This window comes from Rhinolophus sinicus, chromosome 1 (assembly GCF_057876585.1).
Source record: "Rhinolophus sinicus isolate RSI-liver-muscle chromosome 1, RSI-T2T, whole genome shotgun sequence".
In the NCBI taxonomy this organism is placed as follows: Eukaryota; Metazoa; Chordata; class Mammalia; order Chiroptera; family Rhinolophidae; genus Rhinolophus; species Rhinolophus sinicus.
The window spans coordinates 54622993-54639510 of NC_142501.1; the positions used below are offsets into that span (position 1 = coordinate 54622993).

The window sequence follows — 16518 nt, forward strand, 5'->3', positions numbered from 1 at the left end:
TCCTTGTTTACTGGGGTTATGAAAGGGTTTCATCACCAGACAGATATGTTTGGCATATTCAGTGGCTCAGCCTCAAGGAAAGGGAGAGTTGGGACTTTACGCCATTTTATAGGAACTGAAGCATGAATGATATTCCCTGGCTGCCCTGGGATTAGAGGCCAAGTTAGATATGCGTGAGGCTGCTCTGTTTCCTCAAGGCTGTTTTATGTGCTTCTCAGATGCTCCAGGCCCAAGTGCTCTCCATGGGCTCCTAGGTGATCCTAGGACTTCCAGGGGGGTGGGGGAGACTTTTGGGTGGGAGAATCTTCCCTAGGCATGCTGGGCCCTGTGCCTCCTCAGGCCAGGTGGGGTGCTGGCTCTGGCTCAGTGAACCCTGCCCCACTAGGGCTCCTGAGGTCGTAGGCTCCAGACATAGAGTCTTGACTCCAGGAGCTTTTTAGTCCAGAAAGACCTCAGGGGACTCAAGAAGAGACGCCTTGTGCTTGAGGAGAAGAGGGCAAGGCACGCTCCCCCCAGGACTCTTCGGCCCTGCCCAAACATGTATTGGTGTCAGCCAGTAGCTCGGGGTTCCACGTTGCTTTTCCTTCCCATCCTTCCCGCCCCATCCTGAGCCTCCCTGAGATGGACAGAGCCTGCCTTGGCTTGAGGACATTTCTGGGGACAGTCGCTACCCTCAGGAATTGTTCAGGGGGATGCGAGATACAGGTCTTCTCCCCCTGCACCCAGGTCACAGCTCTTTGGGGAGGCTCACCACTCGCCTCCCACTTCTGTTCCTTCCCCCTTTCCATCAGTCCCATCAGTGAAACTGCTGCTGCGGCCGACAGGTCTTTCCTTTCTGTACTGTGCCTTTTTTTCCAGGTCAGAACCAAATCAATAATACTAATAGTAATAACATTTACTGGGTGCTTACTATGTGCTGGGACCACCCTGAGCTCTACATTCATATCTTACTTAATTCTTATGACAACACCATGACTAGTTTCTACATAGCAGATAAGAAAAGTAAGGAGCGGAGTGGTTAAGTAACTCCTCCAAGCTACCCAGCTTGTTCATGATAAGGCTGGGATTCATTATGTCTTCTCTGTCCCTCAGCTTCCCCACCTGTAGATTAGGAGATTGGAGCACAAACATTTCTTGTGCTTGGAAGTTCTCAGTCTCACTGTGACATTTTACAATGTCTTCTTTCGTATAATCTTGACTTTAGGTCCTAGAATCCTGGGGAGGAAAGATTGGGGCTGGGGGAGGTGAGGATGTAATAAGAGACCATCGGCGATGGTGGTGTGTGTTGGGGGGGGGGAGTGATTCTCACTGTGTCCTGGAAGAAGCACCACAGAGCCGAGTCCAGAAGATGCTCTTAGTGGTGATCGTGGTGCTGAGAAGTCAGACCAGAGAGCAGATGCCCTCCAGATTCCCGCCAGAGGACATGAATGAAACAGTGGGCAGACCTGTGAGGGCAGGGCTCACTGGGGTGACGTGGACATGGGAGAGAAGCCGCTCCCCACCCCCGGGCCACGTGCAGGCCAGAGCATGGTCTCCGTGTTTGTGTTGGGCTCCCTGGAGCCCAGGCTCAGAGCTTGGCCACAGAGTGGGATGCACCGAATTCATTGTAGGTGGAAGGTACCTGCTCCTGGACAATACCAGTTCCAAGGTGCCCTCTGAGTGTGAGATAGGACACAGACTCAGTCAAGACCGACAGAGCTCAGTGACTTTTTATTGAAGCCATTTCAGGAAATAGGCAGGCACAGGGAGCAGGCAATTGAGAAGGGTTTGAAACAATCAGAGCGGGAGTGACTTTTTTCTGAAGTACTGAATTCTTCTGTGCTCGTGTCAACAGCATGGCGGCCAGTCTCCACTTGCCTTTGGAATACACTTTGGTCTTGAATACATGGCAGGTGTGTTGAGGGTGTACAACTCTTCTAATTAAATAGGAATACCACCCCATGAAGGCCAGCCTCAAAAGATCTCTGTCCTACCCCACTCCCCTATTCCACCACCGCCATACTTCTTCCTTTAAGGGGTGAGTAAAGTGTCCCCTGTGAGGAGAAATACCGAAGGAAGAACTTCTCTCTTCCACTTCCCTGTGGGGTAGGGCGTTTGGTGAGCTGCCTTCAAGGGTTTCGGTTCTGGCTAGGGCTGGGGAGGTGCAAATCCATCCTGTATAAACATTTTAGAAACAGGAAGGTAGAAAAAGAAAGGTCAAGAGGTAGGAAGTAGGAAATATATTGCCAAACAGAAGAGAGGGAGCGGAAGAAAGGAAAGAAATAGAGAGGAGAGGAGGGGGATTGAGAGAGGAGACATACAGAGTGGTAGAGGTTGAGTAGAAAAAGGAGTGAGGGTGAAAGAGAAGGTGGGAAGGGCAGGGTAAAAAGGAAAGAAAACTTTCCAGAAGAGAGACTGGCCAGCACAGAGCACTGAGAAGAAGTCCTGAGCCTGGAGGGCTATTTTGCAGGACTCTCTAGGGACAGTTCTACTACTGGCTAATTGGGTTCCTTTTCCTGATGTGTCTATTATAGGCATTTGGGGCAGAGCTGCCATTCCCACACTCGCAGGAGAGCCTGCCTCATCCCCCCCATCATCAGGACATTTCTATTTGAGCCACTAATTCTAATATTGGCTTAAATGAGGCAGATTTGAAAGGAATTTGGCTATGAAGTATCCAATGCAGCCCCAGGCCACGGAGAACTTTTGGGTTTTTGATAAAATTACTCTATTCTCCTATGAATAATCAAGAGTGGGTAATATTTTGAAAGGTGTTAATTTCTCATTCAAATACTCTGCTGTTGGGAGTTGTCAAGGGAAGTGGCTGGGGGCCTGGGTGGGAACAAGAAGGGAGGAGGTGAGGAGGCAATACACAGGCAGGGTTTGCAACATTTCCTGGTCTGAGTGGCCTGTAGGAAATGTGTTCTGTTTGCAGCCAGAAAGCACACATGGAGCCTCTGGCCTGTGCCAGACTTCACTCAACTTCTTTGGTGGCACCAAGGTCAGTTCTAAGCCCCCATGAAAGACTGTGGTTACAATGGACCTGGGTTGAACAGGAGGGGGAAGACCCAAATGCACCCCTGCTCTGGAAGCTACTGAAGGGCAAAGTCCTAGCCCAGGTCTTGGCTCAGGGCAGTTGAGTCACGGTTAGTCAGAATGGATGCCTGTGGCCCCTGGAGGGCTCTGGGATGAGGAGCAAGTGGGTGCTTCCATGGGGAGCTGTCTGGAAGTAGAGGGATGGATAAAGTGACCTTAGAACTCTCAGGCCACTTGTCTGCTCCCTGTGCCTCCTGCTGCCAGGATTGATTCTGTGCAGGGGGTGTCAGCAAAGCGGCAGGCCTTTGGGCAGGGATTTAGGGGCTTTAGGGGGCAGGCTGCTGAGGCGAGTGGGGCCTTTAGCTCCTGTAACTCTTCTTGGTGGACGACGTCTTGGAGATGATACGCATGCTGGAACTGCTGCCGCCCATGTTGCGGCCGCTGGTGGAACTGAAGCCGCCACCACCGCCGCTGCCACCATAGCAGAGGCCGCTGCTGTAGCCGCTGCTCCCACCCATGCTGAGGCCGCCACCCCCGCTGTAGCCTGTGCCCCCGGAGGAGGAGATCACAGCTGTGGAGAGAAGACACAGGGCACAGTGGCAGGCCCCTCTGGTTTCCCAGGACCCACCCTGCCCAGATCCGGTGGTTCCTTCCCACGGCTCTTCCTCAAGGAGCAGGAATCCCTTCAGTCCCCTGGATACCAGGGTCCGAGAGGGTGGGCACTGCTTCAACGCGAGCATCTCCTCACAGGACATCAACATCTTTCAAACCCCTTTCACAACTGTGATCACACTGATCTCAATAGGCCTGAGAGGATGCCGTTACTACGAGCATCCCCATTTTGTAGAGGAAACATTGGAGAAAAAAGAGATCAAGTGGCATGTCCAAGGTCACCCCTGACAGAAACCAAGGCATTAGGTTCCTATGCGTGTTCATTCCTCATCTATCCCAGGAGCTCTCATTGAATGAAATGTGAGGCGCCGTATACTTTGAGAGGATCAAAGACTCCCATGCTGAAAGAGGCCGAAAGGCCACCCAGATGAAAGTCGCCCAGGTGGAATACTCTCTATTGCATCACTGAGAGGCAATCATTAGCTTCTGCTCAAATACTTTCAGCAATGGGAAGTTCATTACATCAGGACGCAGCTCTCCACAGCCTTTCTAACATTTGAAGAGGCCTCTTTGACCTCCCCTCTCAGTGTCTGTTTTCTCTAGGTAAAGCATTCCTGTTCTGTATATTAATTGTTTTCAAGCTCTCCCCCATCCTGGTTTGCCAGCCTCCCTGATGTGGTCTGACCCACATGGGGCCCAAGGGGACTCTTCTTCCCATGCCCGTGACTCAGGGCTCCATGAATGTTACCTGCTGGGTCACTCTGTGAGACGATTCCTCCCCATCTCCCTCCCATGAGCTGAGGCCAAGCCAGGTCTGTCACTGCTCTGCTTGTTCAATTAATTAGCTTCAATCTAAATATAGGTCTTTATATTTAACCTGTTTCATAGCCTTTTGTTAGTTGTGTGAGTTTGAATTCCTGCTACAAGTAGGTGAGAAATCAGGGGTTCAGATGGGGGACCCATTGCTCTGTGAGCAGTCCTGTCCCATAACTGGGATCTCCTGGAGCCCAGGTAGCATCATTCCTATGGACATATGACCCTACTGGGACCAGTCCTGGGGGGTGAGGAGTCACCACTAGTCTCTCTTGATCACACTGGGAAGAAGGGCCAAAGAAGGGAGGGGTCTCTGCAGAGCCCCTAAGAGGGTCTTAATGACATCTCTGCCCCAGCTTGTTCAATTTCTGGTCATAAAATCCTTGCTAGTGACGCTATTCGCTAATAGTGATGCTCGTCACTTTATCTCCCACTCTTCTATCACCCCAAGACATTTACTCACAGATGTTCACGGGTCCAACACCTTCTCCAGTGAGTCTGTTGCAGGAAGGGAGAGAAAGGAGACATTTCATTTGCTGAGACGTTAAAAGAGCCCTGGGTTCTTTGTATTTAAAATGACCAGCACAGAGCGCGTACTGTGTGCCAGGCTCTGCGCTTCACAAGCCTGTCATTCGTCTCATTAGCTCAGGAAGCTAATATGGATCTGTGAGGGGACATCTAGGACAGAGATCCAGTCAAAACATGCACAGAAGTAGGGAGAGGGACCTGTGCTCCCTAGACAGAGAAGGACAGGTAGAGTGTAGGCATCTCTGGGCAAACACAGAGGCCCTGAGGCTTGTCCCAAGTGTGGCCTCATGTGTCACAGGGCCTGGACAGAAATGACCCTGCTTATGGCCTTCCAGGTGGTCCTGGGCCATCTCTCCCTGACGCCTTTCACCTGGGCTCCCTGCCCTGGGTCCCACAGGAGCTGTGGGAGGGGCTATGACTGCAGGAGGCCTCTAGGAAGCATCTGCATTTTAACCCTTTTCTATCCATGGAAATTCTACCTGGGGCCTGGCACTGTGGGGCTCTTGGCCTCCGTGGCATTGCTATAGCACTGAGTCTGAGCCACAGTGGGAGAAGGTAACCCACCGGCTCTCCTCGCCCTCCAGCAGCTTCCTGTAGGTGGCGATCTCAATGTCCAGGGCCAGCTTGGTGTTCATGAGCTCCTGGTACTCGTGCAGCTGCCGAGTCATGTCCTGCTTGGCCTTCTGCAGGGCGTCCTCCAGCTCGGCCAGCTTGTTCCTGGCGTCCTTGATGGCCAGCTCCCCACGCTGCTCGGCATCAGCGATGGCGGCCTGGAGTGCAGCACACTGCCAGGAGGGCACAGCGGTTTGTCAAATTGTCCACAGAGAATGTGGAGAGGTGTGGGCTTCAGGTTTAAAAATACGGAGGAATTTCCTGACATGGATTTCATGCAAAGGAGGCTGGAGCTTCACCATGTTTAAAACTAAGATTAATCTCCGTCCTCCTTTGATAATTTGAGACTTAGCCAGGAGAGAGAAAATGATTTGTGGGGGTCCCTTCCAATGCTGAACATTTCTGGAGAGTGGGGCAGTAAAGCAGGTCAAAGTTTTGCCATGGATGCTTCCAGAGGACAGAACCTTTCCTAGAAGAATTGATGTTGGACAGAATTCAGGAAGCAGGTCCTGACACCCCTGGTGAGGCGGGAGACTGCACATTCCTGGATGGTCCCTCATCTGGGGACACTTCACTCTGCATGTGCTGAGTTAGGGCCAGGCTCCGGTCTGCCCAGGGCAGGGCATGGACGGGATGACCTTGGGGGTTCAGTGCTACCTGCTTCTTCAGGTTGTCGATCTCAGAGCGCAGCCTCTGCATCATGCGGTTCAGCTCAGAGATCTCCATCTTGGTGGTGCGGAGGTTGTCCCCGTGCTGACCGGCGGACCGCTGCAGCTCCTCGTACTGGGGGGGTGCGGGGAGGGGGAGGAGAAGCAGGAGGCAAGGATGGTAAGGTCAGAGAAGAGAAGGCAGTGGCTTCCCAGGGCCCGACAGGCTTTGATTGCATTGCTTGGAGGCGCTTTCCTTTTCCCCCACCACTTTCCATCAAATCCATCCCTATTGTCCCTGGGCTCTGCCTCTTATTCTCGGTGTCCACAGGCTTCACCTCACAGTTGGACCTTTCTTCTTGGGTCTCGTCTTTTGTCCCTCTCCCTTGACACCAGACTTCTCATCCTTACAAACTTAGCATCGTATAGGGTGCCTGTCACTCTCTGATTTTAAAGCTCTTTTATGTTTGTTCTCCTTGGCACCACATCTTACATGCCCAGTGACTCCCCAGCTCAGAGTGTTCGCTCTAATCTGGAAATGCTCATTGTGCGACCTATATTCAGCCTGTACCCCACCCCCTCCCCTACCCCACCCCTCGGCCTCAGACAGTTCCATCTCTCTCCTCTATATCCAGGAGGCTCAATCTGCCACTTGTTCCCACCAGCCTTCTCTTACTCCTACTGGCACGGGTGGTTGGTACTGTCCAGCTGTCTCTCACCTCTCTTCTACAGGGCATTGGAGGTATGTCCAATCTCCCTGTGGCAGAAGGACTGACCACCTTCTGCCTTCATCTAGCTATTCCTCCAGGTCCTAATGGTGCAGCCCAAGGAGTGCTCAGAACAGAGGATAAGTCCTAAGCTGAGCTCATATCTTTTTGACCCCATCAGACTCTGACATCCAAGAGGATAAAACTCCTATATAATTTGCCTTTGAAATCCAAATTCTCTAAAATTGTTTCATGAACTTGACCTTGACACCCACCTTGGTCTGGTACCAGGACTCAGCCTCGGCCCGGCTGCGGTTGGCGATGTCCTCGTACTGGGCCTTGACCTCGGCGATGATGCTGTCCAGGTCCAGGGAGCGGTTGTTGTCCATGGACAGGACCACGGACGTCTCAGAGATCTGGGCCTGCAGCTGAGCCAGCTCCTGTGATGGGTGCAAATGGGAGAACTGAAGCAGGGTGTGTGCATGTGTGCGTGCATGTGCACATGTGTGTGTGTGCATGTGCATGCATGTTGGGACACTGTGACCAGGCCCCCGGAATGGACACTGGGATCGAAGTCTTCACTTGCACTGTTGGGGTGCAGCACCCTGCTTAGGCCTAAAAGGGCTAGGAAGCACATTACAGAGGTCACTGGGTTTACTCCCATTCTTTGTCATCAACTCATTTGCAAAGAGGGAGCAGCAGCACAGGTAACTCTAGCCAGAATTTTCCAGAAGTTACTCCCTCCGTCAAGGAAACACACCTTGCTGACATCACATCAGAGCCTCATGTTCTCATGATGTCTCATGTTCTGAGAAAACACAGCCTTTCATGTCAAATAAAGAAATCATCATGTGAAAGAAAACTGAGTCAGAATGAGCCAGAAAGCTTTGCCCTGTCCCAATCTTGTTTCTCAACTTTCCTCCTCCCAGCGCCTCAGGTGCGGGAAAGGGAAATATGCTCGAAACAGCAGAAAGGGCACCAGATTGAGAAATTCAAGTCTTGAATCTGCTCAGCAGATTAGATAGCATCTCTGAGTCCCAGCAGGGCTAGTCATCCACAGTGGTGCTTCATCTGATTTCGGGAAGGCTTAAATAAATTCATGTCCACGTAAGATGGTTTTTGAAACAGTAAACCCACAATTAATTTGTTAATATCACTCCTCACAACCACCTCAAGCAGTGTTCCCCAAATGTAGTCCCTCCTCAGCAAATCAGCATCACTTGGGAACTTGCTGGACGTGCAACATTTTGGGCCCCACCCCAGATTCATTGAATCAGGACTGGCATTTTAACAAGCCCTCTAAGAAGATTCTGATGCGTTGTAAAATTTGAGAATCACGGGTCCAAATCACAACTCTAAGTAAAAATATCCCTTTGCTGTCTGTATTAACAATTGGTTCGTGTATTTCCTGCTTTGAGAAATTATTGTTTTGTTGTTGTGTGCTGCAATTTGTTTTTCCCAAATAGTGTTTTCCTGGTAGCAGACCTAACTTAAGGGTGTCAGCCCCTGGGCTTGCTGGGCTGGGGGCTAGTTCAGAATGAGGAGCCAACGCCACACTGGTTGGTAGCATGAAAGAGAATAAGCAGAGAAAATGATGCCTTTTGGCCCCATGTGAACTGTGGGAAGATCCAACCGAATCCATCTACACACACAGAGCTGATGCTCCTGCTCCTGGAAAAATGACCCACTTCTGTTGGGCACCAAACATATGGAACCCACGGGACATGTCACCCGTCCTTACCAGGCCTACCAGGTACACAAGGCCCCTTCACTCCCTCCTCATCATCACTGATCCCGTCTCTACCGCTCTCCCCCTCAGTCACTCTATGCCAGCCACCTGGGCGTCCTCCTGGCATTCCTGGGTCCTCAATTCTTTTCAGGTTTTTCTTCAAATATTACCCACCATTGGCCTGCCATGACTCCCTATTGTCATTTTTCATATTGTCCCTATTGTACCTGAAATGCTAGAGTTATTTGATTCTCTCTGTGCTGCTTGTCCCCTCCCCTCCCCCATTTCTCCCACACACACACTGTAATGGAAGCTCCAAGAACTCAGGGGCTTGGCTGTGTTTGTTCAGCACAGTCCTCAAGAACAGTGTTCTCAACAAAACAGGTCTTCAGGACAACCAGGCAATTGTGTTGTGTACTTCTAGAAGCACCAGAAGGCTTACTAATTGCCACTCAATTGGCATAATTTTATGTCCTGCAGCTGCTCTAGGAAGAGTAACAGGTAAATTTAAGCTGGGCTGGGTGAGCCGGTTTGCTCAGCTACTTCTACGGAAACCATAAGAAATTAATTGACAGGCAGTCCTTTTGTCTGACCAATGGAACATGCTTGGTCCATGTGGTCAAAGTTGAATTTCTCACCTCACCTGACTCTCCAGCTGTCCAAGGGAACCTCATTTTCTCCCTTGGTAAGAGAAGCAGCATCTGCTCCATGAATTCTAACCCGGGGATGGGTGGAAGCAGAGAGGAGACCGAGGAAGGAGCCAGCAGCCTCTGTGCCCAGACAAGGCCCCCAAGCTCAGCCCTCTGAGGGGGGGCACTGGGCACTGCTTACCGCATCATAGAAAGCTCTCAGGAAGTTGATTTCGTCCATTATGGCGTCCACCTTGGCTTCCAGCTCGACCTTGTTCATGTAGGCCGCATCCACGTCCTAGGCACAAAATATGCCGTCACTCTGAGTCCCTCCTGGTCTAGGGTAACCAGCCCTCTGTCTGTGAGTTAGGTGGGAGAACTTCAGCTTCCAGGGATGAGCACTTCTCTCTTCCAGGCTATGGAGTGGGACTGGAGGGGGGGTCCCAAACTGTGTGAGGACCAGGGCTCTTAGGGAATGCCCACCAGTTCATCAGCTGGTGTCATGTGGAAAGACTTCCTGTGTCACCTCCGCATGGTGGGGACAACCTCATCCTGGGCCCTGGGCCCTACAGCCTCTCCCTGAGGCTCACCGTGACTTCCCCTCCTCCTTGCACTCTCTGCCCCTTCCTCCCCTTTATATACCGCTGCTCCATTCTCCCTCCTCCAGCTTAGCTTGGGGCTGGTTCTCCTCTCCCTCTGCCTGCTCCCCACTAAGCAGGAAGGCCCACAATGCTCCAGAGCAGATCCTTGTCTTGCTCCTGTCCCCCAAGGCTGACTTGATGTCCTGGAGACTCAGCTCAGCACAAAGCCCATTCTGCTTTGCTTCTCCCTGCGCTGGACTCCACATGTGGAGGGGGCTGCTGTCAGCATTTACAGCTGGACTTTGGAGCCCTGGATCCTGACTCACTTCTGATTATCTGGGTAACCTTGGAGCAACTTGTTTAACCAACCTGAGCTTGAATTTCCTCACTTCGAAAGTAAATCCTGCTTCCAAGACTGGTTGCACAAATTAAATAAAGCCTTGTATGCATGGCCACATGCTTAAGTGGCAGCTGTCATCGTGGAAGGGATTGCCTGAGAGTCAGAAGGGATGTTCCCTGTCCCCTCACCTTCTTGAGCATCACAAACTCATTCTCTGCCACCGTACGCCTGTTGATTTCTTCTTCGTACCTGTGGGAAGGATTAGAAGTGGATGGGTGGTCGGAGCTGGGATTCTGGGAGTGAGATCAAACCATGGCGGTTGTAGGGGGACAGGCAGTGGTGGGTCTCCAGAGCAGGCCTGGAAAATGTGCCGCTAGAACAGAGTTCTCTGCTACACGGGTGCCCCCTCAAATCCTAAATCAACCGAACAACCACCCCTGTCCAAACAAAACCCAAACTGAAAACAGCACCACCCTTCATTCTTTCTGAGCTTGCTTTCTCACAGCTGTGCTCTTTGATGAGCTCAGGTCCCATAAAGGGGCGTGCATGCTTCCTTTTTTACCCCATGGTCTCACCCCAACCCAAACAGATCGTGAGGGGAAGAACAGAGAACGGGAAGAGGCAGGCAGCTTTAGGTCTCGGCCAGCTCTTCCACCCATTGGTCTATTCTCAGCCACGTTGAACAGGGGCTTGGAAGCAGAGTCTTCAGACTCATAGGAGCGAACCTTCCCCCCCACACAGTTTTCTCATTCTTCAATCTGCCCCTAGGCAGCAACCCCCCGCCCCCTTCCCACTCCCACTGATCTCTAGGAAGGAAGTTGCACTTCTGTTCTAGGTGACCCCAGCCTCCTAAGCATCCCCCCTCTCAGCGGCTCTGGACAGCTGTGGTTTGGGCTTTGTCTCCTCTACCTTCCAGCTGAATAACTCAGGGCAGGTCACTTAACCTCTCAGAGGCTCTTCCCGTCTGGCGTGTCATTATTTTTTTCAAACCACAAAGCACATGATGTATATAACCAGAACCTCCCCTGCTTTTATATTGCCTCGGTTGTCCAGTAGGACCTGAGACAAGCTCTTTCCTGCCAATTGATTTGGTTTTCCTTATTGTTTCTTCATGCTGCCTTTTTATTAAATATGCACATCTGTTCTTCACCTAACTCCATGCAACTCTCCTTGTCTTCTGTGTTTCCCAGCTCACAATCCCTCTGCCAGAGGGTGAGCACCATGTGGCCCTGCCTCTTAGACACCTGCCGCAGGAATATCAGCGTCTATTAACTAGGAGCACACTATTCAACACCATGTTCCTCCTCTGTGCCTCTTTCTGTCTTAAACTTGAACTTTCACCTCCTCCTCCAGGAGGCCTTCTTGGATTGAAACACCGTCACTCCACGTTTGCACACATATTATAAATTATCCTTTTGCACTTGCTTCTGTTATCTGTGTCTGTATCACCACACACATATACCTAAACATCAATACAATAAAAATAGCAGACACTTATTAACTACTTACTGTGTGCCAGGCACTGGGAGCCCTACCAAGTATTTTACATGCAAGTTTTGATTTAATATTCTCAAACCCCCTATAAGGTGGGTTGGGTACTATTAATATCCCCTTTAACAGACAAAGGAACTGGGGCTTACAGAGGCTAGTTTCCTTTAGGTCATTCAGCTAGTAAGTGGTTGAGCCAAGATTCTAAAGCCACTGACTAGCTAGAGTCAATAGTGCTGGCCAGTAGAACTTTCTGTGATGATGGAAATGCTCTATACGTGGTGGGTCCACTGTGGCATCCATTAGCCGTACGTAGCGATTGAGCACTTGAAACGTGGCCAGTGTGATTGAGGAGCAGAATTTAAAATTTTATTTAGTTTTAGTTTATTTAACTTTAAATAACCACATGTGGCTAGTGGCAACCATATTAGCACAACTCTAAATCCTTAACTCTCACTGTGTTACACAATCAGTAACTAAAACTCCTCATCGAGTCACTTATTTTGTTTGGACTAAGGCAATTAGAAATAAATTAGAGCAATAAAAATAAGAAATTGCTCATGTGTGTAGACATGAGCACACTATTGGGTATAGTGGTGTGCGTGTGCGTGTGTGTGTGTGTGTGTGTGTGTGTGTGTGTGAAGGCAGCATGTATGGCTCTTTTTCCTTTGTTCCCTGGCCCCTTGGCCAGGGTTAGGGGTGAAGGCATGTACATTGTGTAAATTAGCAATGCAATGGAGTTTGAACAAATATGAGGGTGAGATTCTATGGGTTTAATTCTTAACTCATGAATTGCTACTTGAACACCCTTCGATGAATCAGCTGCTCTCTCAGAGCCTTATTTTCCTCATCTGCAGAGTTCGTCAGGTTGTTGTGTGTATCACACTCCCTGTGCCCACGTTAGTTGTCATCAACTATAACCTCAGCCCCTCCCCAAAGTGCCAACACTCTTGACTGCGGGGTCCCAGTTCATTCTCTGAGCCTACCTCGGAGCCCTAAGTATATGTCCCATTTCCTCCCTGGGCTGGGCACTTCCAGCGGGCAAAGCTTCCCCCGGAGCCCCACAAGGCCCTCCCCGGAGCTGGCTGAGCATCCACTCACTTGTTCTTGAAGTCCTCCACCACGTCCTGCATGTTCTTCAGCTCCGCCTCCAGCCTTGCGCGCTCCCCGCCCAGGCTGTCCAGCTGCCGCCTAAGGTTGCTGATGTAGGCTTCAAACATGGGCTCGATGTTGGCCCTGGTGGTTTTATGCTCCTGCAGGAGGCTCCATTTGGTCTCCAGGACCTTGTTCTGCTGCTCCAGGAACCGCACCTGCCCCAGCCAGAGGTGAGAGACTATTAGGGCTTCTTTGCAGCTGCCTCCTGGAGGGCTTTGGGATCCAGGACCCCTCAACAGTGCAGGGGGGCCAGGCGAGACCTTAGAGTCCAGATAGCAGACTCCTCCTCCTTGGCCTCAGCCTGGAAGGAGCCTGGAATGCAGAGAGCCAAGCAAATGTAGGTGCCGTGGGCCTGGGAGACAGGTGGTGGCTTGACCTGGAAGTGGGAGAGGCAAGAAGGGCCAGAGGGGCTAGAGGCCACTAAATACACCAAACCATGCGGATGTGTAGTAGGTGGAGAAAGAAACTGCACCATCGTGTTACTAGGTGAAACTTTGATTCTCATTAAATGGGCAGGAGGTTCTTGGCAGAAAATCCAACCTGTCTGTTTTCTTTCTGACATGATTTCTCAAGGTCCAGACTCTGGACTCAATTGTCCACACACTGCAGGACTGCTGAAATGGGTCACTCTGGAGTTGCATTGAGGAGATCTGGGCAGAATCCCAGCCATGTCCCTTACTAGCTATGTGGCCTTGGCAAGTCTCTTCCTCTTTCTTCTCTCTCAGGTCCTCTGTGGTCTTGTGCTACTAACTTGGTTTTCTTGAATTGCACTCATCTGCCCCTCAGTCTGGGAAAACAAGCAAAACCTTTCTCCCTAAGCAAAATCCTTCCATTGGGAGTAGCTGGAATGACCCACACCCTCAGAGAATGAAGAAACAGAGCATCCAAGACTTTGGAGATGGCAGTGTGCCCGCAGAGGGTCTTTGACAGTTGCACCTACCCCACCAGCTTTCTCTGCCATTGTCAGAGGAAGGAGGGCAGTGCTGGCTCCAAGCTCCTCCCTAGTCATATCCCCTCATTCGCCATGTCCCCTCCAGATGAACCTAGGAAAAGCAGGGCCCACGTCCTTCCCCTCAGAGCCAGGCTCCTGGAAATCTCACAGCTGTTGATGCAAACCCCAGGCTAAGTAGGGTGACATGGGTTATAACATTGAAGAACCACTGCCTCAGTGGTCAGGTTTTACGCATTCAAAATCTGGGTCTGTGTGAGGAGGGATTTCATAACCTGTTAGGCCTGTGAAGGCATCTTAGATTCCATCTGTCCAACCCAACCGAGGCCCGAGAAAGTAGGGATTCTCCTAGCCATAGAACCAAACCTGGGACCTGGTTGCCTCTTAGTTTAGCGTTCTTTCTTCCAGATCCCAGATATGGAGCCTGAATTATCCAGATCCTGGAATTGGTTCTTCTCAGGCAAAAAAAACCAGCTTGGGTATGAACCATTGGTGATACAAAATAGAATCCAAAATAGAATTATTTCTTTCCCCAAACTGGGGAAATCCCTAGGATTCCAGGCCACACAGCAGGGAGAACTCAGGGCTGAACTCACAACTGTCTTCTCCTCAAAAGCAGAGTGTGAAACTCTTTGAGTGCACCTCTGGCCAAACCGCTCAGCTTCCCAGACATACCCAAATCACAAGGGAGGTTGCCACAGGAAAATTTGCCCCTATTAAACTGGGCAGGAAAGAAATCACCCCTGCCCACTTCTGTGAACTGAACTTGTAACCTTTCTTTCCTTTATCTCTGTCTCTCCGAACGGATCCCCTTTCACTGTCTAATTTTAAGCCCAACACAGGATCATTAGCCATCATAAGAGCAATGTCCTTGCCATGGGTTCGATAGCTCTGGAGTCTGGAGGTGGACGTTTTTCTGCTCCCACCTCAACAAAGTGGGAAACCACCTCCTCCTCCAACCCATCAGTGGTCTTCCCAGTTCCCAGAATCGCGGGTCCTGGGCAAGTTACAGCTGACCTCAGAAAAGCATAGAAAGCAGAGATCCCCCAGGGTTTCTGGTGGGGACCCCACTTGCCTCTCACCTTGTCGATGAAGGAAGCAAACTTGTTGTTGAGGGTCTTGATCTGCTCTTTTTCCTCCTTCCGTACCCGCTGGAGGGAGGGGTCGATCTCCAGGTGGAGGGGTGTCAGGAGGCTCTGGTTGACAGTGACCTCCTGGATGCCCCCAGCTCCGGGCATCATCCCACCTCCAAATCCCCCCATCCTGTACCCTATGCCACCACCGAGACCCATCCCATAGCCAGCACCCCCGAAGCTCCCCCGGCTGGAGCGGTAGCCCCCGCTGACGGATATTCTCTTGTTGCCTCCAAGACCATGGAGGCTCCTGGTCCCGAAGCCACCCCCAAAGCCACCCCCGAAGCTCTTTCCGCCCTGGGATACAGAGACAGAGCTGAAGCTGGACCGGCAGCCTGGGAGAAGGCTCGCGGAGGAAGTACTGAAGCTCCGAGTGCCTCCAGACTTGATGGAGCTAGAGGATCGTTGGGTCATGGTGGGAGCTGGTGCCAGAGGTCAGAGGAGCAAAAATGGCAAAGGGATGAGGAGCCTTCAGAGTCTACTTCTCCCAAAGGCTCCTTGACTTTTATCCCTTTCAAGAACTGGGCTTGGCCAGAGAAGATCAAAGACCACTGTGTTGAGTTCATTTCAATGGCATGTCTGGCCACGGCCCATCTTCCTGCCCCGCTAATCATCTCGGGGAACACCCTACCCAGGGCAGGACCAGGCTTGGACATTCGGGCCTGGGGCAGGACTGGGTCCTAAGCCCCCCCGCCCCCTCCACCCACAAGGTTCTCTGCCACACTCTGCAGACACTTCCACTGCTTCTCATATGTTCCTTTCTTCTCCATTTCCAGGTCTTGGACTCTGAACCCAAGTGCTTGATAATGCCCTTCCCATCATGGTCACTTATGAAGAGAAGAAAGCCCATTTATTGAGAATTCAATCTGTGTGGTAGGTCAGCTGCAAGCATTTTGTCATTTGATTCTCTTGATAGTTTTGTGAGGGTAGATGACAATAACAATTGCTAACATTTACTGAGCAGCCACAATGGGTGGCTGCTTTACACCTGCCTTCTCATTTAATCTTTACACAGAGCCATGGGTGTGCATATTACTGGTCTTGTTTTGCACATGAAGCAATTGAGGCATAAAGTAGTTAAGAAACCTGGTGGGTCACATGGCTAGTGAGTGCTGGGCCGATGGTAGGGCCCAGTGGTCTGGCTGAACCTCACACCGACGGAGAGCGGTGGTTTGTCCAAGGGAAGGAAGCAGACTCAAGATTTCACTCCAAATTCCTGTTCCCTCTACACTTCTTGTCCCTGGGTCTTCACTCGTCCCCCACCTCCACCCCTAGGGATCAGGGATATTTAACAATTGTTCTCAGTGTGATTTCTTTCCTTCTTCCATCTTCTCCCTCCCAACCCTTCCAAATTTCTCTGGGCAACACCCACAGCTCAGGCCTGGTGGGAGGGGTCCAGGGGACTGTAAACTCAGGAATGTGTGAGTTGCCCATGATGTGTCATTGCTGCAATTATGGGCATAAATGGCTCCTCTGCTAGGTGAGAGCACTGCCCCCCAGGGCTGACTTTTAATTCCTCTCCTGCCCTGTTATTTCTCTGCTCTGCTCTCCAAGTTTGAAGCTGCCAGGGAACAAAGGCC

General features: G+C 51.1%; 1 protein-coding gene across 1 annotated transcript; it reads right to left on the reverse strand.

Annotated features, from left to right (window-relative positions):
- Window positions 1-1699: 1699 nt before the first annotated feature.
- LOC109443762 (keratin, type II cytoskeletal 75-like) lies at window positions 1700-15394 on the reverse strand. Its single transcript, XM_019724508.3, has 9 exons — window positions 14888-15394; window positions 12803-13011; window positions 10402-10462; window positions 9495-9590; window positions 7210-7374; window positions 6238-6363; window positions 5533-5753; window positions 4904-4938; window positions 1700-3586 (listed from the first exon to the last, which is right to left on the reverse strand). Exons 1-9 carry the CDS (start codon window positions 15350-15352, stop codon window positions 3375-3377), a joined length of 1590 nt encoding a protein of 529 aa, XP_019580067.1. The 5' UTR covers window positions 15353-15394; the 3' UTR covers window positions 1700-3374.
- Between the last annotated feature and the right edge of the window lie 1124 nt (window positions 15395-16518).